Source organism: Callorhinus ursinus, unplaced genomic scaffold (genome assembly GCF_003265705.2).
Source record: "Callorhinus ursinus isolate GAN/ISIS: 27379988/994484 unplaced genomic scaffold, GSC_fseal_2.0 scaffold20, whole genome shotgun sequence".
NCBI classification, from domain to species: Eukaryota; Metazoa; Chordata; class Mammalia; order Carnivora; family Otariidae; genus Callorhinus; species Callorhinus ursinus.
In genome coordinates this window covers 384,004-409,498 of record NW_027397082.1, presented here as the reverse complement: position 1 = coordinate 409,498, position 25,495 = coordinate 384,004, and the positions used below count along the sequence as shown (strand labels likewise).

General features: G+C 48.8%; 1 protein-coding gene and 1 long non-coding RNA gene across 11 annotated transcripts in view; one reads left to right on the top strand and one right to left on the bottom strand.

Annotated features, from left to right (window-relative positions):
• Positions 1-25,495, top strand: part of TACC2 (transforming acidic coiled-coil containing protein 2) — a 207,225-nt gene that overhangs the window by 82,950 nt on the left and 98,780 nt on the right. For all 10 annotated transcript variants that reach the window (XM_073904071.1, XM_073904069.1, XM_073904068.1 and 7 more), the window contains one exon: positions 18,562-18,687. In XM_073904071.1, the coding sequence (XP_073760172.1) occupies positions 18,562-18,687 (126 nt within the window). The remainder of the gene's footprint in view (positions 1-18,561; positions 18,688-25,495) is intronic.
• Positions 2,823-3,702, bottom strand: LOC112830450 (uncharacterized). The gene is made up of 2 exons (XR_012381622.1): positions 3,264-3,702; positions 2,823-3,165 (listed from the first exon to the last, which is right to left on the bottom strand). It is a non-coding gene; the product is annotated as an uncharacterized lncRNA (long non-coding RNA).

Genomic DNA, 25,495 nt, shown 5'->3' with positions numbered 1-25,495 from the left:
AGGAACAGACAGCCCAGTGCAAGACAACGTCAACAGTAATCGGTCCACCTGGCAGGGAGTCCAGAGACAGGGCACTTTTAAGGTGGAGTGATTCACTAGGACATTTCATCTTCCCTTCTGCCCACATGGAGTATGTTGGCAGACGTCCCCTTCATTGTTTCAAGCTGGCTGCAGCAGCCCCCAGGCATTGTGCCCTCAAGACGATGCCAAGAAGCAGGAGGACATCTGGACAGGAGATATGCCATCTTGTGTTTTCTCTAAAGAGTGAGGGAAATGACACCATAAGCCCAGCTGACTTCCCTTCCTTTCTCACTGGTGAAGGGTGTGTCACGTGACCACACCTGCACTCATTATTTGAATATAAGCAAGTAAGTCAATGAGGAGAGGGAAGAGCAGTTTTGGAGACAACCAATGACTCCTGCCACAAAACTTTAGTTTCAGAGTTTCTCCAAGTGTGGTTTGGAAAGCATCTCCAACCAGAATCTGCTTGCTGCTAAAATGTCCGTTCTTGAGAACCAACCCCCCTTTCCTGGCCTTCTGAACCAGAATCTCTGGGAGCATTTTAACAATAACCCAGTGAGTCTTAATGTGCACTGAGTTTCAGACCGTGGGTCTGGTGTTTGTGGTTGTCTCTCATTAATATTTACAGATTGTAGTTGGTCCTTTATCAGGGAGCCTGCGAGAGCAAAAAAATAAATAGTTAGCCTTCAAAAATTCTCTTCCCAGCCTTTGCCTTTTGGAGATTCAAACAGAAATATTAACTGATACAATGATGATATCTAGGATTTGTTTCAAAATAATCCGGGTAGCAGTGGGGACGTGAGCAATGTGAATGAAACAGAATTGGCCACGATTTGATAATATTGAAACTAGGTAATATACATAGGGTTCATTATACTGTTCTTTCTACTTACATTAAAAAAATCTCCTTTCAGACACCTGCTGTGTCACTATGCAGCCTTTGACATGGGGTGTGTCACTCTCCTTGAGACTCAGGTTGGGATCTAGGAGCCCAACAGCACACATTCTTTCCCAGAAAGCAGCGTTTGCACATTTTCATTTCCCCCGCTTCTCTCCAAATGAACCTTTGCTCCAAACAAGGTCTTATGCGGAACCCAAAGGTATGACCCATAAAAGTGCAATTGTTGTGGTTACAGATGCTAACGGGTGCCTCCTGGGCAGCCTTTATGGTCACTCCAAAAACCCCAGGACTCCAGAAGACAGTTTAACAGTGACTGCGCTAGCGTATTGCAGACAACACTCATACAGATTACATTTCTGTTGAGGCCTTGGCCTTGTCCTCAGACCCAAGAAATTCTTACGGTGTGAAGATTCAGTCGTGGATGCAACTACTAAGGCACATGCTTCCTGCCTGTGATTCAGTCTTTTCCCCGAGATTCCATGGGTCCCAAGCCAGAGGGCACAAACACGCATCTCCCCTCCTATCAGCAGTGTGGTGTTACCCTGACCCGGAGCAGGAAGAGACAGGCCATGCATATTTACTGTAGCTTCAGGTTTACTATCTGGACAGCGTGTCTGGCTGTGGTTGGGACCAGAGCTGGGTGGGTCGGCGGAGAGTTTTCGGTGTGGATGCATCCCCCCCCCTCAGGGAGCGGGATTTGACTTTCAATCCCCTGTGATGTTGGGAGCTCTTGACTTCATCTTTTAATGAGTATGTCCTACGCTGGACCATGGCTCCGTGTGCCTGCTGGCTACCTAACCCCACTGCACTGAGTATGGAGATGCCTTGGAGAAGGGCTGGGGGCAATGAGTGATCTTAGGCTCTTATGTCTCTATTCCTAGAATCCAAGATACTTTCATAAAATCCTTCAAAGAAGAGTCATTCATGGTAGTAACCAGATACCTACTGTATCCAATTCCTATCGCTGTTGTGATAAATTACCACCAAGTGAGTGGCTTAAGACAATACGAATTTATTTTCTTACAGTTCTGCAGGTAACACATCTGACATGGGTCTTGCTGTACTAAAATCAAGGTGTCAGTAGGGGTGTGTTCCTTTCTGGAAGCTGGAGGGAAAAATCCATTTCCTTACTTTTTCCGCTGCCACATTTGTTGGCTCACGGTGCCCTTCCTCCACCTTCAAAGCCAGCACAGCATCTTCACATCTTTCTTTGTCTCTGCTTCCTCTCTTCCTGACCTCGTCTCTTCCTCTTTCACTTCAAAGGACCCTGGTGATTACATGGGGTCCACCTATAATCTAGGATAATCTTCCTATTTTAAGGTCAGAGGATTAGCAACCTTAATTCCATCTACAATCTTAATTCCCCTTTGCCTTGTCAATTAATATATTCACAGACCATGGAGATTAAGCTGTGGACATCCTCAGTGGGGGGACATCATCCGGCTGACCACACCAGTGGGTTTCAAAGCATAGCAGTAGCTTCCTTTGTCATGACAGATATGCATCCAGCAAGGAGGGGCTGTTGCAAGCGAAAGGGATGGCACCGCAAATGCATCTTTGTTCTTGGCTTAATTGGAGTGTTTGAGCTTAATAAGGTAGACAGTGGGGTTTTTTTGTTTGTTTTGTTTTGTTTTGTTTTGACCGTAGATGGGCATGACCTGGAAGTTAGGGCACAGGACATAGAAAAGAAAAAAAAAAAGAAAACCTGGGCATTCCAGTTCTTACTGTACCAACAGCGGATGGTATACGTTTAAGCAAATTAGCCTATTTTGGTCTCAGTATCACATTTGTGAAATGGGTCCATTAATACTCATTGTGAACAAGGAATCGACTGAAATGTCTATCAGAAATGTGGCTCTTAGAAGCATGGTGTTTAAAAAAAAATTTTAGTGGAAGGTAATAGAAGTAAATTTCTTTATTCTTCATGGAATTCTCATTTAGGGCCATTAAGACTTGGGCGTGTTTCTTTAAGAGGAAGAAAGGAAGCGTTGAGTCATTTGTGAGTCTCTGGCCCTTTGGCCCCTGCATATAAAATATAGCAAAGCTTTCTTGAAACCAAACTTAAAATAGGAAGCCTGGCATCCACATACAGCCACAGGCTCTTCTTAGTTCTTTTCCTTCTTCTTTCTGCCTAGCTGCAGAAATAGCCCGAGGAAAGGTGATACCTTGCAGTGGGACCAGGGGCAGGTAAGCGCCACTTCTGGGTAAGAGGTCGATGTTAGCAGAGGAGTTGATGTGGGGCCCTAGAAGGGAAAAAAATAAAGTCAACAACTTCAGATAGAAACAGGCTCCCTGGAAATATGGCAGCGGGAAGCGGTTTGGGTTTATAGTCTCTGCCTACTTCAGAGGGTGCAGCAGCCCAGGAGAAGGCACATCAAGTTTTGCAAACTGTAGAGCACAGCGCAGTCTAAGGCTCTGTGGTGAAGCAGTGTTAGGTCGACGCAGAGGAAGAAGGAAGAGTCAGAATTTGGCTCCAGGAACTAGTGCGGCACCATTTCGCCCCCACCTTCTTTTCGGGGGGCCTGCTCCCCACTCCCAAGCGTGTGTGGATCGCCGCGTTGGGACACATGGCCCGCGCTTGGCCTCCCGCGTTTCGCACGGTGCCTTCCCCGCGGTTGCCCCGCGTAGTGGGAAGCGCGTGGAAAAACTCAGACCTGTAACAAGTGGTCATGCCTCGGAGACTCCTGGAAGCAGCCCGCCGTGCGTTCGGGAGCAGCGGCGGGGCGGCGCTGCGGCGGGGGTCAGGCTGCGCCCGTCCCCGGCTGGCTGCGCGGCCGCCGGGGCCCCGGGGCTCCCGGGCGCGCCGCCGCCGGCCCCGCGCATTCCTGGCCCGGGAGGAGAGCGCGGCGGGCGCCCTGCGCGAGCAGCTGGCTGCGCGCGGGCCCTCGGAGCGCCGAGAGCTGGGGGAGGAGCCTGGCCCGGCCGCCGCCGCGCTCCCAGTCATTGGCCTTTTGTGCTGCAACTTTGCCCGACCCTCGGGGGGCCGCGCCGCCCCCGCGCCCGCCCCGCGCCGTTGCCCCGGGAAAGTTTGCGTCGCCGGGCCCGGCCGGGGGGTGGACTCCGCGCGCCGCCGCTCGGCTCGGGCAACTCAGACGCTCGGGGCTCTTTGGCAGTCGCGTCCCCGAAGGAAGGCGACTCCGCGCGAGCCATCCGCGAACGCCCCGGGCCGGTAAGTGAGCCGCGGCCACCGGCGGGCGGGCGTCCGGGGTCAGGGAGGAGACGGGCGTCCCCAGGACCTTGGCCGCCAGACAAAGGCGTGCTAGAAGTGATAGCCGAAGCTCACTTGATCTTTCCCCAGGAGGCACTGGCTAAGGGCAGGAGAGAGGCGAGGCACGCATTTGTGTCCCCTGCTGGCAGAGGAGTGTGTCTGCGGGGCAGCTGGCGGGCCCGGGGCGTGTGCCGGGGAGGCTCGCTCCGTCCGTGAGACCGTTCGGGGTGCGCGCCCGCGGCTGGGGTCCCCGCCCAGGGTCGAGGTCTCCGCCCGCGGTTGGAGTCTGCGCGTGTGCCCGGGTCTTCGCCCTAGCTGGGGTCCCCGCCCGCTGTTGGGGTCGGTGCCCGGAGCCGCGGTCCCCGCCCATAGATGGAGTCTCCGCTTGCAGTTGGGGTTCGGGACCGCGGTCCCCGCCCGTGGCCCGGCTCTGCGCCACCCCCTTGGGGGCTCCTTCAGAGTTCGAGCGGTGCCACCTGGTGGCGCGGGGTCACCCCCGGCGGTCCACGGCGGCGCGTGGATGAGCCATAAGACCGCACTGCATTTCCTCCAAGTTAGGGACTTTTAAATTCTCGACTAGTTACGTCAGCGGGGCCGAGCGCACTTCAGGGCTCCGGCGAGCACGTGACCCGCGGAGCTTCCCCTGGGCGTCCTTGACTCCCTGGCCCCGCGGCGTGACTCTTCCTTGGCCTCTGCAGGTCCTGGAAAAGTGACTTCAAAAGTCCTGATTGCCTGCACAGGCTGCGGCTCAGGTCGTGTTTGTTGTACGGCTCAGCGCTTGTCTTGGCTTACAGTGGCATCGTCAGCATCATCATCATCCCCTTCACGCCGTTAGCCTAGTTATCTTCTGGCTCTGTCAGTTGCTAAGGACAGGACCTTGTGCGCGGGGGCCGGGGGGGGGCGGCGTTAAATACAACAGAGAGAGACTTTGTGAGAAAACGTGTCCTCAGGCATCGGTGGGCTGAGGAGGCGCGAATGGAAGCTTCGGGAAGGGCAGCCAGGGGGCCGGGTTAGCGTGCCCACAGTGTGTGCAGGGGTGCAGGCGGCTGTCCCACCCCCCTGCCCGCACGGTACTGGACAATCGAGGGCCCTCGTGCTGGTTTCTATCAGTTTTATGCCAGAAGAGGACGGAGCTTTGTTAGAAGGCAGAGAACGCTCTGTTCTTATTTCTCTGGGATTCGCTGTGAAGCCACATTTCAAAAGCTGTTTTCATTGTAGTATTTGGAAGTGACTTTGGAAACGTCTGGGGCCATGTCCTGAGGCTGGTTTCATCTGTGGCTTCATCCACTCTGAATCACTTACATGTTTTGAAGTTGAGTCTTCACCATTGTTCTCAGGGGCCTGGTTTGAAGTCGGTGGAGCTGGAGGAAGGGTTTGCTGGGGCTTGGGGAATGGGCTACTGCCCAGCCTCCAGCCCTGGGCTTTCTCATCCGGAGCTCAGTCGGGGAGCTCTTGGAGAGAATAGGGCCGGTTGTGCTGGGCAGGTGAGTCCCTTGGGGCTCCTTCTCACAGGCTCTGCCCTGGGCTCAGGCATTCTCCTTAGAGGAGGGCCGGAGCAGGAAATAGGTCAGGAACTGCCCTCATCCAGATGCCACGGCTGACTCTGAGCTACCCCGAGCCTCTTTTTCAGCTCCTGCACTGGTGCTAGTCCCTCATGTAAAGGTAGGCCGGGCACCAGGGAGGGCGACCCCCACACAGACATCCCTGCTTGTGGAGATCCAGGGAACAAATGTGCCCCCCTGGGAAACCAGCAAGGAACTGGCCTCTGGTCTCCCTGTTCATCTCCATCCTTTTTGTTTCTGAGTTTGAGCACTTAAAAACTCTTAAAACTTAAAACACTTAAAAACGTAAATATCTTAGCTGGAAGGAAACTTAAAGATCAAAATTGCATGTTATAGATACCCAAAGGGAGACTCGGAGAAGTCCAGCGTCACATGTGAAGGTGGGACTCTAACCCAGGATCCCAGGCACCTGGCGCGGTGTTCTCTCGGCTAAGTCCTGAGGCCTCCGTGGTCTCATCCTGCTTTGTATTGTGGTTATTTATGTTTGTCATTTCTATGGAGACAGGCACTGCTTGAGGGAGGACCTGCCTAGTTTGCAGTACACGGCATAAGAGTGACATGGGCCTGGGGGGGTGGTCAGTGGTTGAAGTGAGTAAGACACAGTCTCTGCTTTCAAGGAGCAGTGTGTGTGTGTGTGTGTGTGTGTGTGTGTGTGTGTGTGTGTGTGTGTGTGTGTGTGTGTGTGTTCTCCTGGGACTCAGGTCCACAGCCGAAAGCAAACGGTTCTTGGATTGACTGTGGTTTGGGTTTTCAGGCCCCGGTACCTTTTGCACAATGAGGAGAAGGTCTAGCAGGCTGGTGATAGAGTCTCTGACTCTTCCTGGCCAGAGGAGCAAGTCAAAAAAGGAGAAGACCACAGAGCTGGGTGCCCGGGTCTCTCCTACTGTGACTTGTGACCAAGGCGTGTGACATCTGGCTCGGGGGCTGGGTTTTGTCTCTCCCCCACCGAGGTCACCGGTCCCTTGTTTATAACCTCGGGAATCATTTCTACAGCAACTCCCTGAGCTTGACAAAATGGCCCATGGATTATGGAACCGTTCAGGAGAAAGGAAAGGCAGGAAGAAGATGACCTGGCAAAACAAAAGTTTGTAGGGAGGTGGCTCTAAAAATAGAAAGGGCAAACAAAATGTGCCGGGGCCTCTAGAGCAATGATCTGCAGTGGAGGTTTCATTACAGATATCTTGGGGATCAGCTCTGTCCCCCTTCCCTTCCTCTCTGGCCCTGTCTGGTCTATGCCTTCAGTCTGGCGCTCGGCAACGGTACTCAGTGTGGCCAATTCAGAGAAAGCAAAGTTCCCAAGATGGGTTTTCCCTGGGATGGGAGAGGCAGTACAGACAAAGCTCCCAGTTTTGAGACTGAGCTCCTATATTTGAGTCCCTGCCCCAGCCCTACCAGCTGTGTGCCCTCGGGCAGGTCACTAACCGTCTCTGAGTCCCGACTTCCATCTTCTAATGGTGTGGACACATATCCACGTATCCTTGCCCGCTTGACTCTCAGGATTGTGGGGGCAAGTGCCATCATGTGCCCGCAAATACTGGCAAACTGTGAAGTGCTGTGCACACAGAAGGGTCTGGTTCTATTTTCACCTGGTTATGATCAAAAGGATTTGATTAGGGGAGGTGGAGTTCCTAAGACCTCCGAGAGCTTATTTTTATTGGTATTATTTTTAAGTGGAAATGAGGAGGTGTGCTAGTGAACAGGGTTCTCTTTTATTCGGAAGCCGGCTCTCCGGCCCCCTGTTTTGCCCATCCTCCCATTTAATTGCTCATTTATAGTTTCCCCAGGAAACAAGTAAAAATAAAAGAATAGGAAACTCCCTTCAGTTCTGCTCACAGAGAGCAAATCTAGGGGAAACACTGGAAAGAAGTAGTTGCTGTACCGGCTCGTGTGCAGATTTGGCCGTTTCTGGTCCTGCTCAGCCCCGTCTCCTGGTGGGCTCGCATCCACGTGGGGCCTCGGAGACCCGGGAGCCCCCTGCTGTGTCATTCAGAGCACGTGGTTACACTCCTGAGGGCAAGGGGCTGGCTCACATCATGCCAGTTCTCCCAATGGGGCCCCTTCCAAGCTGAGAAGAGGTAGTAAGAGGTTGGCTCATGCCTGGGGCAGGAGCATCTTTTCCTTCCTTCTTTTATTCCTCTGATCCTCGGCTTTCCATGGCTGCCTGCCGTCCCCCTGCCTCTTTCCCACTAAGTAGGCAAAGGCCCGATGTCACCTTGCATGCCTTCACTGCAGTTTGCTCACCTGTGAGTTACCTGGCCCAGGAAGTTGCATCTGACAGTTCCCTGTGTCGAGCTCTAGTTTGTTTGGTGGTCAGCCATGTGCCAGGGTCTCTCTGCTCCAGGGTCGACAAGACCCTGCCTCATCTCTCCTGCTGTCCCTGGGCAGGAGTACCGCGCTGGGCAGAGCCCATCTCCTGGCTTCTAGGGCCAGTGGTTGTCTGTTCTGGTCCCCCATCTCTGGAACCACGGGGTGTCCGCCTTTACTCCTCGGACAAGGTCTAGACCTCATTGCTTTCTGTGTGTAGGGAGAACCATCGGGGTTAATTGTGCAACTCGTGTAGTTTTGGAAGCAGAGAAAAATCTGCGACCATCAAAGGAAACCGAGGACCCAGCAAGGTTTTAAAAAACCAACAACTAAACTTTTGTCTTGTCTGTGTCAAAACACTCCAGGTGTTCATGCAGACTCCGGTTTGTTTGTGAGCTGGGATGCCTGCTCTGGGCTCAGAAAAATTAGAGAGGGAGCCGTCTCTGGCCTGAATTAAGGGGAGCCAGGCAGCTCTGGTGGCGGCAGCTGCTGACATCTTTGTGTTGTTGCTACTTTCCAAGCGTCCATACAGTCAACACGTATTTAATTGAACACCTACTGTCTGGTGAGGACCTATTAAGAGATTGACGCCGTGCTGTACAGATGCTTTGTGCTCTGCTTTCTTTTAACAATCCTTCCGAGTTATACAATTTGTCCCCATTTCACAGGGTCAGAAACAGGCTCAGAGAGGTTAATGAACTTGCCCAGGGCTCCAAATGGCTAGGAAATGGCAGAGTCGGATTCAGGCTCAGCTCGGTCCTGTCCAGAGCCTGTACTGTCTTGACCACATTTGCTGCCCGCCCACCCCACGGATGACTTTGTTTGATCTCTGTGCCAGTGTTCTGGTGGAGTTGAGGCACAGTGGGTTCCCTGCACTGGCTTTCGGGAGGAGTAGGTCCCCTTGGCCGGGATCTTGACCCCAGAAGTGCTGGCCCATTTGGCAGGTGTCTTTTCTTGGCTTTGTCCCTTTGATCGGGGGGACTGCTGCATCATCACTCACCTGACCCTGTGGCTTTTCCCAGCACCTGGGTTTGGTAATTCCTTTATCTTCTGCAAAGAACAGTGGGTACTACCTCCCTGCCTTGTCCCTCCTGGAATGACTTCCTCCCCTTTGAGCTTGTCATCATCTGCTGTCCTTGGGCTCACTAACTGCACCCAGTGTGGGGTGTGCGATTGATAGCCATTTTTAAGGCGCGATTAAGTTGTATATGAGAAAAAGGTTCTCCCTCTGCACCTCCTCTCCACCACCAGGTCTCCTGGGAGCTGGAGCCTTGAGTCAGCGGGTTACCCCCTGCCTCCCATCCTTAAGTCCTAGCCAGGAACCTGGCCCCTGGCCAAGAGGGCACTACCCAGGGCTTCCTCCAAGCCATCCCTTTCAGCCAGCCCAGGGGCTGCCCCTCTAGAGCCTCAGGGTTTCCAGATCAGAAAAATCACTGAGCTAGAAGGGAACATAGAGGACGAACAGTTCAAACCTCCTTTTATGGAGGAGGCACCTGCAGCCCAGGGAGGAAAAGGTCTTGCCCAGCGGCCCCGTGCTGGCTGTTCACCTCCTTTTTGTGGGAAGGCAGACCCCACCAGGCTGCTTTGCTTGTCACTATTCATTGTACATCCCTGAGAGAGATGCTGCTTGCGCCCATGCATCCTGTCTGCCCGTGAGGGCTGGAGTCCAAGCAGAGGACGGTGCTTAGCTCAGTGTGGCCCTGGGTAGAGTGACTTCCCTGCCCAGAGGCTCGATTTGCTCTTCGTGCAATGGGCTTCACGTTGCTCAAAGTGGCAAAGGCCCCATCCAGTGCCTGGCACATAGTGGGTGCTCATAAACATGGGTTCCTTTTGTTGCCACCTGTATTCATTCCAATCCCACAACAGCGCCCTGGGTGGGGGGTGAGGGGCAAAGGAGCAGCACGTACACCTCGGGGCGCACAGCTGGGCAGGGGAGGCAGGCGTGTGGACTGTGGACCTGCAGGGTGTTCTGTTGGGAAGATGGTGTACCCCATTGTGTTTGTAGTACTGATGCTGGGTCCTTCGCGGGAGGAAAGTTACGGGACTGGCCTCAACCCTCACCACTCCCTGGCCAGGCAGGGACTACCATTGCCTTCTTTGACAGATGGGGAAACTGAGGCTTGAAGGAGCCTTTCCACAAGGTCACACAGCTCTTTATTGCTGGAGTGGGGGCCCAGCCTCCAGCCCCCTGCCCCATCCTGCCTCTCAGGGAAGCGGGGAAGGGGCCTTATTTCTTCACTGACAAAGGCCCAGTACCGAGGCCCAGGGCTTACCAGGAGTGTTCAAAAAATGTTTGGCCCCGAAATATGAAAAGCACAGCTCACAACTGAAATGGACAGTTGTTCCATGTTAAGTGTCTATAAAATGTCACAGAGTGTCACCCTCGTTGTTGGAACTGTTACCTCTTTGATGCCATTGGCTTCTCTCCCTGTGGCTCTGTCCCTTGTGGCTCTTTCGTCCCCGTCAGCTTTTTCCTTGCTGGCTCTGGGCTGGGAAGATGGCAGGGAACAAAGTGGAGGGTCCTCTCCTGTTGCTGGAGCCACGATCCCCCTGCTGGCCTGTCCCCTCTTCCTGCCCCACAGTGCTCCTACCCTGCCCCCCCGCGGGCCTGTCCCCCCAGGGGCCTCTGCCACCTCCGCCTCCTTGTGCAGCTGAACTCAGAACTGTGGCGTGCCCGCTGGGGGAACAGCCGGGGCCACTCCGTGGGTCCCTATGATGAGGACAGGCTCAGTGGCAGAAGGCCCGGGTGCTCGCCACGCTGTCTCTTTGCCAAGGGACTTAATTCCGTGAGCTTCAGTCTCCTTTTCTATAAAATAAGTTGTCTGCCAACTACATAGGGGTGATGGAGAATCCTAAAACACACCATTTGGCGGAGAGCTAACATACTATACAAATACAAGTAGCTGTGTATTTTCTTAAGTTATTTTTAAAAATTTTAGTATTTTTTTTTTTTAACTAAAGGCAAATCTTTAAATTGCTGGCCTTTCTTATATGGGAGTGGAAAATCTCTGTTCTCCCTGACATGGGATCTAGGATCTCTCAGACACGTTGCTTTTCCTGGAGTCTCATGGGAGATTCTTCCTGTTCTTAGCTCGAGCCAGGCCCCCCACGCTGTGGGGTTGCCTGGATCCTGTACTTTGGGGCCTGGGTTCAAATTCTGACCACTTTATACCCCTTCGAAGGGCTGGATGAGCAAGGATGTGCACAGCTCTTCACCCCACGCTCAGCACTTAACAACGTTTGCTGCTCTTGTGATTATTTATTGTTCTATCGTCAATCCTTTTGTTGTACTTCTTTGCATTCATTACAGCATTTAGTACATGCTAAAATATTATCATCAGTAAAAACAGTGTGCTTGAGACCTTCATCAGGCCCCTTATCTGTCAGGGGCTCATACTCCCCTGCCCGCAGGAACGGTGGGACTCTCTGGTTTTAGGAGCCCTCTTGTCAGTTGAGCCGAACTCCTGTACCTGGCCTTCAGGATTGCCGGGGTGCCCCCATCCCACTTCATCATTTGCCAGATCACAAAAGAACATGTTGTTCTCCATAGGGACTAAAAAAGCAAAGCGTTGCTGGTCCTGAGCAGGTGGACGCCTGGTAAGCCCAGCTTCTCGAGGAGCGGCCGAAGCAGAGGTCAGGTGTATCCGCCCCTCGTGCCAGAGGACGAAGCTCTTGTCTCCGAACACCAAGGGGGAGACCCGAAGAGGATGCGCAGATGTGCCCCATATGTTACGTGCCTTTACCGTGGCTCCTACCCTTGGCCAGTTGGGTCGTACCAAGCTCGCAGTGGACCAACAGTTCATAAAGATGTGCAATTCCAGAAGATTCCAGTTTGCTGATTTATGACAGGCTTTGCTTCTCTTTTTGAAACCAGACTGAGCAGGTGTGAGCAGCATGGGGCTGTACCTCCGCTGTGTCGTTGAGAGCTGCCCCAGTGTTTTCCAGAGTGTGCTGCATAGCTCCCAAGGGGCCTTGCCTGGAGCCTGGGTGCTGCCTGGTCATTTTAAGACCTATATATTAGAAAAAAGGAAAAGTAGCACATCAAAACCACAGCCTCACTGATGTTATTACTTAGATGGTGAATATTCTTTTAAATTGAACAACTGACTTCATCGAAAGATAAATATTAAGGTATTATGTACGAGGGAGGCATGCGGTTAGTTAATAATGTGGTTGTCCAGCCGATTAGATACTCAAAACCTGAATCAGCTTTGCCATCTCCCCATCTCCTCCCCCGACCCCCAACACCTGGTGCCGGGTGGACATCATGAAGCCTCCCGCACAGCAGACCCCAGCTCTTCTGCAGCTGCCAAGCTCCCATCCAGCGTTACCCGGCCCCTGAACCACTCCTCGGCTCGGCTCGTATCTCTTCTCCCAGTTATTCTCTGCTCTGGAACATAGCGCTATCTCCCAAATATTCTGCTGCTCCCCTGCTCGTAAATCTCGGCTGCTCCCCCTTGCCGCCCAAACAGCAGATTGTTGGCCTGACTTTTGAGACCTTCTCCAAGCTGGCCCGGGGTCTGCAGGGGTGGGTCTGCAGCTCCCCTTCCTGCTGGCCCCATCGCACGCCCTGCTGTGTCCTCCAGAACCCAAACTGAGTTCTGGGGTACTGGGGTGTGGCTGTTTGCCCGCGTGCCTTTGTCCAGGACGTTGTTGTTTCTGAAATCATTTCCAGCTTACAGAAAAGCCACAAGAAGAGTAGCGTATTCCCATGTTCCCTTTGTCCAGGTGCCTCATGTTGACACTTCATCACGATGTGCTTGGTCCTTCCCCTGTATTATCCTCTCTCTTTTTCTGGATCATTTGAGAGCCAGTTGCAAACACGAAGCTGTCACCCTCCAAAATGCAAACCAAAATAAACACTTCAGTGTTCCTTTCCCCAAAACAAGGACGCTCCAGAATGAGACCAACACAACCATGCAGTCGGGAAATGGATGCACCAGGCCACCATACCCCTAGTCTTCAGAACCCATCCAGACTTACCAGCTTGTCCCCTTTTCCATCCGATCCAGGACCCAGTCCTAAAGCATGTGTCATATTCGACTGTGTGCTTGTGAACTCTCTTCAATCTGGGAGAGTTCCCCGGTCTCTCCTTGTCTTTCGTGACCTTTAAGAGTACAGTTCTCTCATTCTGGAAAAATCCCTCAACCTGTGTCTGTCCAGAGTTTTCTCATGACCTGACTGGCTGGCCATTCTGCTCAGGCATCGCACAGAAGCGATGCGGTGCTCTTCCCAGCGGGTCATGTCCCCGAGCACAGTGTGATGACCGTCCCACCATCAGGGATGGCAGTCCTGGTCAGCACCTGGCTTCTCCACCATTAAGTGGATCCAAGACCACACAATGTCCTTTACTTCTTTAAACCGCCCACCTGCCTCAGCATCCTTTGATGGCTGCCTGAAATGACTACTGCTCTGGTGGCCCTTGAATGGTGATTTGGCTTTCATCATTCCTCCTGAGTTTCCAAGTTGGCCTTGTACTGGAAAGAGGAACTTTTCCTTCTTCTTCTCTTGTGCATTTGTGTGTCTTTGTGTCTGTGTGAACTCATGAGTTCTTACTTTACTTGATGGGTTGTAACTCATTAGTGTCTATTTTTTTTATGCCCTCGTGGTCCCAGATTTGGCCAGCAGCAGCCCCTTTGAGGTAATTCTTAATGTCCTTTTGACTGACCTCTCTCCGCAGAGGGAGCTGGGAAGTAGAGGTATGTGTGTGCCCACACACTCACCCCTACACCTAGTTCTGTGTTTTTCTCATTCCTCTGATTGCAACACAGCTCAGGGAGTGCTGGAGCCTAATCACCGTTTGTGTTTGGCAAATCCTCTGACTGTGAGGACCTGGCTTCCATTACCCTTGATAGGGCTATTTTTCTGTTACCCTCCCTGTAGGTAACACAGGGACAGCCTCTGTCCCCTCTCCTGTCACCTTCCTTGCCTTGTCCACGGCAGGGGAAGAGAAGCCTAATGGCTTTCCCTCTGAACCATCAGAGAGAGAGGAGGGAGAAGCTTTTTTTCATCTGGAAAGCTCTGCACTCCTCTGTCTGTTAGGCACTTTGCTTGCCCCGCCCCTCAGGGGGCCTTTCCAGATGGCCCCGCCTGAGAGAACCCTGTTTTTCTAAGGCAATTTGTTCTATCAGCACCCTTCACGTTTCTCCTTACTTTAGACTTTGAACTTGCCGTGCTCTTGATTAGCCTGTCAACTCTGGAGTGTGTGATCCCTTTTCTTTTTTAAGCCACTTTATTGAGGTATGATTGAGACGTAAAACGCTGGACCTATTGACTGTCTGCAACTCGATGAGTTTGGAGCTGAGTACACACCTGTGACACCCTCATCACCGTCAAGGCGTAAATGTGTCCATCACCTCCCAGACTTTCCTCCCTCTCTCATTATTGGTATTAATTGTGATTATTATTCAGTGATTCCCAGGAGATTCAGCCTGGGGCTCTTCCTGGGGCACGGATTCTGTGTGTAGAGCTGAGGTGCTGGCTTTTTAGACCAGAACGGGACTGCCTTCCTTTCTGAAGCCAGATCCTCTCTGCCTCCATCTCTGAGGGTGACTCATGTCCCTTTGGAGAATCACTTGTTGATGCAAGCGTCCCTCCCTGACATTCCAGCGGAAAATCAACCCTTTGCTGGCCTGACTAAATTTATAGTGGGCTGGTCCTGGCAGCTGGTGGAAGCAGCTGGTGGTTAAAATCTCGGACAGATTTTTTTTTTTTTTCTTCTGAAAAATATTGCAGTCACTCTAGTCTGAGCACCACTCCTGGTAGAATTTAGAAACCATTTATAGCCTCTTGCAGTTGGTCCAAGAAGAGCTGCTTTGTAAGAATTCCTCCACTCACCCAGAAGTCAGCTCTGCCCCCTTTGTAGCCATCTGGAACATAGCTGGGTCTCAAAGAAGTAAGACAAAAAGGCCTTCGAGCTGCTGGTACAGTGTGAATTTGACAATTTATTTTTTAGGAATTTCATATGGTTCAAGCTAACGTGTATATATACACATACACTTATTTTAAAAATTATCATAATGATGTTGTATGGTTTATAAACCTTTTTCAGTGCTTATTAACTCTTGATTTACACACTATTCTAACACCCTCAGCCACATGTCTTAGTCTGTGCATGAGAAGCAGAGAACCAAAGGCAGAAAGTAGAGCAGAATCAGGTGAGTTAGCAGAGGTGCTGGCTGACAGCCTGCGAGTGAGGGGCAGGACTGAGTTGGGAGAATCCTTGGGGACTGTGCAGTCTAGGAACCTTCGCTTTTACAGATGGAAAAGTCACCTGGCTGAGATCCCAAGGTGGGGCCGGCCTAGAACCCAGCCCTCTGGACTCTTCATGTACAATTGTGCTCTTGGTGCCATAGCATACTTCCTGACTTACGTCATAGTCACTCAAGAGGCCAGTTGTGTGTCATTAAGAAAACATTTCATTATGTTCAAGATTCTCTGTTCAGAAAATTCAGCGAAGTGTCCAATGTGCTTTCAAACATAATTCCTCCCAAAGAGTTAAAATAAAAATGCCATCTCATAGAATATGCAGGCAGATATCTGTTACCCCCCAAATCCCCCCCCCCACCGGGACCTTCATTGTCCCCCGTGGTGCCTGATGAGTGAGGTGTGGCTGCACTTCTGCCTCGGGACGAGCCTGACACGTCTGGGTCCTATGTGAATACAAACGTGGGCTTTACTCTGATTGTCCCATCTCTGAAAACTTTCCCTGAGTTACGTACAAACTGAAGTTGTTCCCTGTCACTTAAAATTGTCCTTATGTAGGCTTTCTTATTTATTTTGCTTATAAAAGCCGGGCACAGTCAGCACCGAACTAGAAAATAGAGATGAATCCAACGGGAGAAAACACTTAGGGGGTGCCTGGCTGGCTCGGTCGGTGGAGCATGCGACTCTTGATCTCGGGGTTATGAGTTCGAGCCCCACGTTGAGCGTAGAGATTACGTAAAAATAAAATCTTTAAAAAAAAACACCAATGAGAGAGAATTACTGTTCACACGTTGGCACACATCGTCCCTCATTGCTGGGTACTCATTCACCCTGCTGCACACTTCTGCACATGTGTGTGTACGTATATATGTATATGCGCACAAACATTGATACACGCACATGAAATGTGGGTCATGCTTCTGATAGTTTTAAAACCTCTTTCTAGTTAACGGTGGATACACTTAGCTCTAGGTATATGGAGATCTACCTTAATTTTTTTAAACAGCTGCCTATGAGTCCATTCTATAGCTGTGCCTTACTATGATCAGCTGTCCCCTGCGGGGGGACATTTTGCTTGTTTCTAGTTTTTTTGTTTTTGTTTTTGTTTTGCTGTAATGGTCACAGTTATGATCAGCATCTTTGCTCACATCCTTAATCATCTCCTTAAAATAAATTCTTGGAAGTACCATGACTGTGTTGAAGGAAACAAAGTCTTTTAGGGCTTTCAGTGTGTGTTGCCAAAGCTCCTGGGTGATGTTTTTCCACTCAGTTTTTTGTTTGTTTGTTTGTTTGTTTTTTATGACTTTGGAAAGTCGCTAGTGCCTGTAGTTGAGGATTCTCCTCCAGGCCTGCTCCTTCCTTCTCTTCCCCTTGTCCTCATTTCTCTCCCTTGGGCATGGTCCCCGGTCTCTGGGATCTTGTTCTGGGGGATTTGGAATGATGGATGGGAACAGTGGAGGAGGAAGGGAACATCACAAGGTCCATGGGGATAAATAGTAAGGTGTGGACACAGGCGTGGGCTGGTCTAATCATATTTAAGACATAGTTTCAAGAAACTCACCCTGGGCCTCCCCGCCGCTCATTCATCTCAAGGCCAAGGGCAGCACTTGGATAGACAGTTTGGACTAATTCCTTGGCTTAGGATCCAGTCCCTCGACCTCGCCTTGGGCTCTGGCTCCTGTCCACCTCTCCCCTTCCTAGTCTCTGTCATCCACACTCCTGCAACCGTGACCTTTTGCACTCATTGCTCCCAAAAGCTAAACTCCTTCCTGGTTCAGGGATTTCAGATGGGTGGCTTCCCTTACTACAGGCACTCTTCCTTTCTCTTACTCTTCAACCTCTGGCACACAGCCTGGAGTGGTGGTTTAAAACATGGCCTCTAGCGTCAGGCTTGGGTTTGTAACCCGGTTCTGCCCCTTACCAGCTGTGCAACCGAGGACAAGTTACTCGGCCTCTCTGTGCCTTGGTTTCCATATCCGTAAAACAAGGGTAATGAGAATACCCACCTCACAGGGCCGCTGTGAGGACCATATGGGGCGATACCTATGAGCACTTAGACTAACAGTTCCTGGCACAGGGGTCATTATCACTGAGCTGGGCTGGCTGGCCTCAGCTTACCACTCCACAAGGAAATAGTCCCCTACTCCCACTGCCCCAGCCCAGACATCCTGGTTTATGGCCTTAGCCATCTGTGTCTGTCCTTCTTAGTGGTTACTGCAATTGTTACTAAATAAATAAGCATTTAAAAAAACTGTCTGACTCTTGCCTAAGACTCTCAGCCCCACGAGCACGGCCCACCTCTTTCCTGTTCCCAGCCTAAGAGTTGGTATGCAATCAGTATCCACTCAGGGAATGAAAGAGACGGTCCTGCTACTTACTGCCCAGAGCAAAGTTCATCAGAAAGACAAAGTCATGGTCCTCCCTGATGAACTAGTAAGACACACCTGATTATGGAAGGGGTTTCCAGCGGAGTGAGCTGATGCGTGACCAGTGTGTGACAGTGACCCGTGTCCCTCTGAACTTGCAAAACCTGCTGCTCTTGGAGGCTGTCTGCTGTCCACCTTCTCAGTGGATGAAGGGCCAGTGTTGTTTTTAAGTTTCAGGGCGCCTGGCCGGCTCAGTCGGTGGAGTGTGTGTGACTCTTGATCTTGGGGTGAGTTTGAGTCCCACATTGGGTGTAGAGATTACTTAAAAATAAAATCTTAAAAAAAAGTTTTAAGCTTCTAATGCATATAGATCAAAACTTTAAAAAAAAATAATGGGACGCCTAGGTGGCTCAGTCGTTAAGTGTCTGCCTTCGGCTCAGGTCATGATCCCAGGGTCCTGGGATCGAGTCCCGCATCGGGCTCCCTGCTCCGCGGGAAGCCTGCTTCTCCCTCTCCCACTCCCCCTGTTTGTGTTCCCTCTCTCGCTGTGTCTCTCTGTCAAATAAATAAATAAAACCTTAAAATACAATTAAATGAATTACTAGAAAATGAAACAAGATTCACGGCCACGGTTTCTCAGCCTGAGCACTATTGACATTCTGGACCAGATAATTCTTTGTGGTGGGGCTGTCCTGTGCATCGTAGGGTGTTTCGCAGCATCCTGACTTTTATTATTAGATTCAACAGACAAAATTACTCAGTCAAGTTGCTTTGCGGGCTTCTAAACTTTCTCCGGGTTTCTGTGCTTTATAACAAAGCCCTCCTGGCCTGGCGCCACCTGTGGGCCACACTTGGAGTAGCAGCAGACCCTGCACTTTTGGCAAAGGGAGGCCCTGAAGCCCTGCTCACGGCCCACATAAAATGTGCGATTCCAACACATTGAAAACTTTCAGGAACATTTCTGAGCCTTGGTTTTTCCCTGTCCTCTCCCAGGTCACATGTAGCGGATGACGTCATCCAGCCAGCTATCCTTGAGGACCCGGAAAACCCACTGTTAGCTGCCTCTTCACACCATGGTGATGCCATCAGCCAGGTCTCCAGGGATCTGACAGCCCAGAGGTACATGGGGGCTGGGTCTGCATTTGGTGGTGAGACCCCGGGGCCCAGGCCCTGCGGCTGCCTCCCTCCCCTCCCCTCCCCTCCCCTCGCCTGGTCGCCCACCCCTACCTAGGTCTACATGCCCCTCCTACACAGGGCTAGGGCCCCTTCCTTAGGGAGCTCATGGGACACCAGGAAGACCCTGCCCCAACAGGCATTTTAAAGGTTTGTTCCCTTGTGATCTTCAAGGGCCCCTATTTAAAATAGAAGTCCTCTGGGAGAGAGGACGTGCTATTTATACCTTGCCAAGGAATGACTTAGTTAGCTGCCTCTGACCTCCCAGGACACGAGCTGTGTTAGCTGCTTGTTGTGTCTTCTGGTGCTCGTGGGTGGAGAGAGGAGCCGGCAGCACAGCCGGGAAGGGGAGCAAGCCCTCGTGCCTTTGCTTGGCAAACGGGTTTGGCCAGCGGGGTCTTCCCTCACCTGCACTCCCTGCCCCCGCCACCCCATAGCAGTCACAGATGTCCAGGTCCACTGTGCTTATCCCCACTGGCGCTTACTCTGTTTAAACCAGGCTTGCTCCGCGTCAGCCTCAGGACTTGGCTCAGGTGTCAGTACACGCGCATACACACTCTCGTGTCTCTGCTCCTCCCCACCTGACTCCCCCGTATGTATACATAGATGTTTATTTCATGTATATATACACCCACATTTTTTCCAGTTTTATTGAGGTTTAATTCACATATGACATTGTTTAAGGTGTTATACACACATTTAATTTTGTGAAAAAATTTTACTTAAATTAATTAACATATAGTGTATTATAAGTTCCAGAGGTAGAAGTCAGTGATTCATCAGTTGTATATAACACCCAGGGCTCATTCCATCACGTGCCCTCCTGAATGCCCCTCACCCAGTTACCCCATCCCCCCCACCTCCCCTCCAGCAACCCTCAGTTTGTTTTCTGTGATTAAGAGTCTCTTATGGTTTGTCTCCCTCTCTGATTTTCTCTTCTTTTATTTTTTCCTCTCTTCCCCTATGATCCTCTGTTTTGTTTCTTAAATTCCACATATGAGTGAGATCGTATGATAATTGTCTTTCTCTGTTTGACTTATTTCTCTTAGCATAATACCCTCTAGTTCCAACCATGTCACTGCAAATGGCAAGATTTCATTTTTTGATGGCTGAGTAGTATTCCATTGTATATATATATATACCATATCTTCTCTAGCCATTCCATCTGTCAATGGACATCTAGGCTCCTTCCATAGTTTGGCTATTGTGGACATTGCTGCTATAAACACTGGGGTGCAGATGCCCCTTCAGATCACTACATTTGTATCTTTGAGGTAAAATACCCAGTAGTGCAATTGCTGGATCGTAGGGTAGCTCTATTTTCAACTTTTTTTTTAATAATTTTTTATTGTTATGTTAATCACCATACATTACATCGTTAGTTTTTGATGTAGTGTTCCATGATTCATTGTTTGTGCATAACACCCAGTGCTCCACGCAGAATGTGCCCTCTTTAATACCCATCACCAGGCCAACCCATCCCCCCACCCCCCTCCCCTCCAGAACCCTCAGTTTGTTTTTCAGAGTCCATCGTCTCTCATGGTTCATCTCCCCCTCCGACTTACTCCCCTTCATTCTTCCCCTCCTGCTATCTTCTTTTTTTTTCTTAACATATATTGCATTATTTGTTTCAGAAGTACAGATCCATGATTCATCAGTCTTGTACAATTCACAGCGCTCACCATAGCACATACCCTCCCCAATGTCTATCACCCAGCCACCCCATCCCTCCCACCCCCCACCACTCCAGCAACCCTCAGTTTGTTTCCTGAGATTAAGAATTCCTCATATCCGTGAGGTCATATGATACATGTCTTGCCCTGATTGACTTATTTCACTCAGCATAACACCCCCCAGTTCCATCCACGTCGTTGCAAATGGCAAGATCTCATTCCTTTTGATGGCTGCATAATATTCCATTGTGTGTATATATCACATCTTCTTTATCCATTCATCTGTCGATGGACATCTTGGCTCTTTCCACAGTTTGACTATTGTGGACATTGCTGCTATAAACATCGGGGTGCACGTACCCCTTCGGATCCCTACATTTGTATCTTTGGGGTAAATACCCAGTAGTGCAATTGCTGGATCGTATGGTAGCTCTATTTTCAACTGTTTGAGGAACCTCCATACTGTTTTCCAGAGTGGCTGCACCAGCTTGCATTCCCACCAACAGTGTAGGAGGGTTCCCCTTTCTCTGCATCCCCGCCAACCTCTGTCGTTTCCTGACTTAATTTTAGCCATTCTGACGGGTGTGAGGTGGTATCTCATTGAGGTTTTGATTTGGATTTCCCTGATGCTGAGCGATGTTGAGCACTTTTTCATGTGTCTGTTGGCCATTTGGATGTCTTCTTTGGAAAAATGTCTGTTCATGTCTTCTGCTCATTTCTTGATTGGGTTCTTTGTTCTTTGGGTGTTGAGTTTGATAAGTTCTTTATAGATTTTGGATACTAGCCCTTTATCTGATATGTCATTTGCAAATATTTTCTCCCATTCTGTCGGTTGTCTTTTGGTTTTGTTGAGTGTTTCTTTTGCTGTGCAAAAGCGTTTTATCTTGATGAAATCCCAATAGTTCATTTTTGCCCTGGCTTCCCTTGCCTTTGGCGATGTTTCTAGGAAGAAGTTGCTGCAGCTGAGGTGGAAGAGGTTGCTGCCTGTGTTCTCCTTTAGGATTTGGATGGACTCCTGTCTCACGTTTAGGTCTTTCAACCATTTGGAGTCTATTTTTGTGTGTGGTGTAAGGAAATGGTCCAGTTTCATTCTTCTGCATGTGGCTGTCCAATTTTCCCAACACCATTTGTTGAAGAGACTGTCTTTTTTCCATTGGACATTCTTTCCTGCTTTGTCAAAGATGAGTTGACCATAGAGTTGAGTGTCCATTTCTGGGCTCTCGATTCTGTTCCATTGATCTATGTGTCTGTTTTTGTGCCAGTACCATACTGTCTTGATGATGACAGCTTTGTAATAGAGCTGGAAGTCCGGAATTGTGATGCCACCACCTTTGCTTTTCTTTTTCAAGATTCCTCTGGCTATTCGGGGTCCCTTCTGGTTCCATACAAATTTTAGGATTATTTGTTCCATTTCTTTGAAAAAGGTGGATGGTATTTTGATGGGGATTGCATTGAATGTGTAGATTGCTCTAGGTAGCACTGACATCTTCACAATGTTTGTTCTTCCAATCCATGAGCATGGAACGTTTTCCCATTTCTTTGTGTCTTCTTCAATTTCTTTCATGAGTATTTTATAGTTTTCTGGGTACAGAACCTTTGCCTCTTTGGTTAAATTTATTCCTAGGTATCTTATGGTTTTGGGTGCAATTGTAAATGGGATCGACTCCTTGATTTGTCTCTCTTCTGTCTTGTTGGTGTATAGGAATGCCACTGACTTCTGTGCATTGATTTTATATCCTGCTACTTTACTGAATTCCTGTATGAGTTCTAGCAGTTTTGGGGTGGAGTCTTTTAGGTTTTCCACATACAGTATCATATCATCTGCAAAGAGTGAGAGTTTGACTTCCTCTTTGCCAATTTGGATGCCTTTGATTTCTTTTTGTTGTCTGATTGCTGTGGCTAGGACTTCTAATACTATGTTGAATAGCAGTGGTGAGAGTGGACATCCCTGCCGCGTTCCTGACCTTAGGGATCGAGAATGATATTCGCTGTAGGTTTTTCATAGATGGCTTTTATGATATTGAGGTATGTACCCCCCATCCCTATACTCTGAAGAGTTTTGATCAAGAAAGGATGCTGTACTTTGTCAAATGCTTTCTCTGCGTCTATTGAGAGGATCATAGGATTCTTGTTCTTTCTTTTGTTAATGTAGTGTATCACGTTGATTGATTTGAGGACGTTGAACCAACCTGGCAGCCCAGGGATAAATCCCACTTGGTCATGGTGAATAATCCTTTTAATGTACTGTTGGATCCTATTGGCTAGTATTTTGGTGAGAATTTTTGCATCCATATTCATCAAGGATATTGGTCTGTAATTCTCCTTTCTGATGGGGTCTTTGTTGGGTTTGGGGATCAAGGTAATGGTGGTCTCATCAAATGAGTTTGGAAGTTTTCCTTCCATTTCTATTTTTTGGAACAGTTTCAGGAGAATAGGTATTAATTCTTCTTTAAATGTTTGGTAGAATTCCCCTGGGAAGGCATCTGGCCCTGGGCTTTTGTTTCTTGGGAGATTTTTGATGACTGCTTCAATTTCCTTAGTGGTGATAGGTCTGTTCAGGTTTTCTATTTCTTCCTGGTTCAATTTTGGTAGTTGATACATCTCTAGGAATGCGTCCATTTCTTCCAGGTTATCTAATTTGCTGGCATAGAGTTGCTCATGATATGTTCTTATAATTGTTTGTATGTCTTTGGTGTTGGTTGTGATCTCTCCTCTTTCATTCACGATTTTGTTGATTTGGGTCCTTTCTCTTTTCTTGTTGATAAGTCAGGCCAGGGGTTTATCAATCTTGTTAATTCTTTCCAAGAACCAGCTCCTAGTTTCGTGGATCTGTTCTACTGTTCTTTTGGTTTCTATTTCATTGATTTCTGCTCTGATCTTTATTATTTCTCTTCTCCTGCTGGGTTTAGGCTTTATTTGCTGTTTTTTTCTCTAGCTCCTTTAGGTGTAGGGTTAGGTTGTGTTTTTGAGACTTCCTTGTTTCTTGAGAAAGGCTTGTAATGCTATATACTTTCCTCTCAGGACTGCCTTTGCTGCATCCCAAAGATTTTGAACAGCTGTGTTTTCATTTTCATTGGTTTCCATGAATTTTTTAAATTCTTCTTTAATTTCCTGGTTGACCCATTCATTCTTTAGTAGGATGCTCTTTAGCCTCCATGTATTTGAGTTCTTTCCGACTTTCCTCTTGTGATTGAGTTCTAGTTTCAAAGCATTGTGGTCTGAAAATATGCAGGGAATGATCCCAATCTTTTGGTACCAGTTGAGACCTGATTTGTGACCTAGGATGTGATCAATTCTGGAGAATGTTCCATGGGCACTAGAGAAGAATGTGTATTCCGTTGCTTTGGGATGGAATGTTCTGAATATGTCTGTGAAGTCCATTTGGTCCAGTGTGTCATTTAAAGTCTTTATTTCCTTGTTGATCTTTTGCTTAGAGGATCTGTCCATTTCAGTGAGGGGGGTGTTAAAGTCCCCCAGTATTATTGTGTTGTTGTCAATGTGTTTCTTTGCTTTTGTTATTAATTGCCTTATATAATTGGCTGCTCCCACGTTAGGGGCATAGATATTTACAATTGTTAGATCTTCTTGTTGGATAGACCCTTTAAGTAGGATATAGTGTTCTTCCTCATCTCTTATTACAGTCTTTGTTTTAAAATCTAATTTGTCTGATATAAGGATTGCCACCCCAGCTTTCTTTTGGTGTCCTTTAGCATGGTAAATGGTTTTCCACCCCCTCACTTTCAATCTGGGGGTGTCTTTGGGTCTAAAATTAGTCTCTTGCGGACAGCATATGGATGGGTCTTGTTTTTTAATCCAATGTGATAGCCTGTGTCTTTTGATTGGGGCATTGAGCCCATTTACATTCAGGGTAACTATTGAAAGGTATGAATTTAGTGCCATTGTATTGCCTATAAGGTGACTGTTACTGTATATTGTCTGTGCTCCTTTCTGATCTATGCTGCTTTTAGGCTCTCTTTTTGCTTAGAGGACCCCTTTCAATATTTCTTGTAGGGCTGGTTTTGTGTTTGCAAATTCCTTTAGTTTTTGTTTGTCCTGGAAGCTTTTTATCTCTCCTTCAATTTTCAAAGAGAGCCTAGCTGGATATAGTATTCTTGGCTGCATATTTTTCTCATTTAGTGCTCTGAAGATATCATGCCAGTCCTTTCTGGCCTGCCAGGTCTCTGTGGATAGGTCTGTTGCCAGTCTAATATTTCTACCATTGTAGGTTACATATCTCTTCTCCCGAGGTGCTTTCAGGATTTTCTCTTTGTCTCTGTAACTCGTAAGTTTTACTATTAGATGTTGGGGTGTTGACCTATTTTTATTGATTTTGAGAGGGGTTCTCTGTGCCTCCTGGATTTTGATGCCTGTTTCCTTCCCCACATTAGGGAAGTTCTCTGCTATTATTTGCTCCACTATACCTTCTGCGCCCCTCTCTCTCTTTCTTCTTCTTCTGGGATCCCAATTATTCTAATGTTGTTTCGTCTTATCATATCGCTTATCTCTCGAATTCTGCCCTCGTGATCCTGTAGTTGTTTATCTCTCTTTTTCTCAGCCTCTTTATTTTCCATCATTTGGTCTTCTATATCGCTGATTCTCTCTTCTGCCTCATTTATCCTAGCAGTTAGTGCCCCCATTTTTTATTGCACCTCATTAATAGCCTTTTGATTTCGACTTGGTTAGATTTTAGTTCTTTTATTTCTCCAGAAAGGGTTTCTCTAATAACTTCCACACTTTTTTCAAGCCCAGCTAGTATCTTTAAAGTCATGATTCTGAACTCTAGGTCCGACATCGTACTAATGTCCGTATTGAGTAGGTCCCTGGCAGACGGTACTACCTCTTGTTCTTTTTGCTGAGGTGGTTTTTTTCGTCTTGTCATTTTGTCCAGAGGAGGACAGATGAATGAGAGAACAGAATGCTAACAGGTTAACAACGTCTCCAGCAAATATACTCTATACAAATCAGAAAAAGCCTGAAACCAGGGGACAAGAAAGAGAAAGAAAGAAGAGAAAATAAAAGGAAAAAGAAAAAGATAAAAACAAACAAAAACAGAACAAAAAAAAAAAAAACAGAATATGATC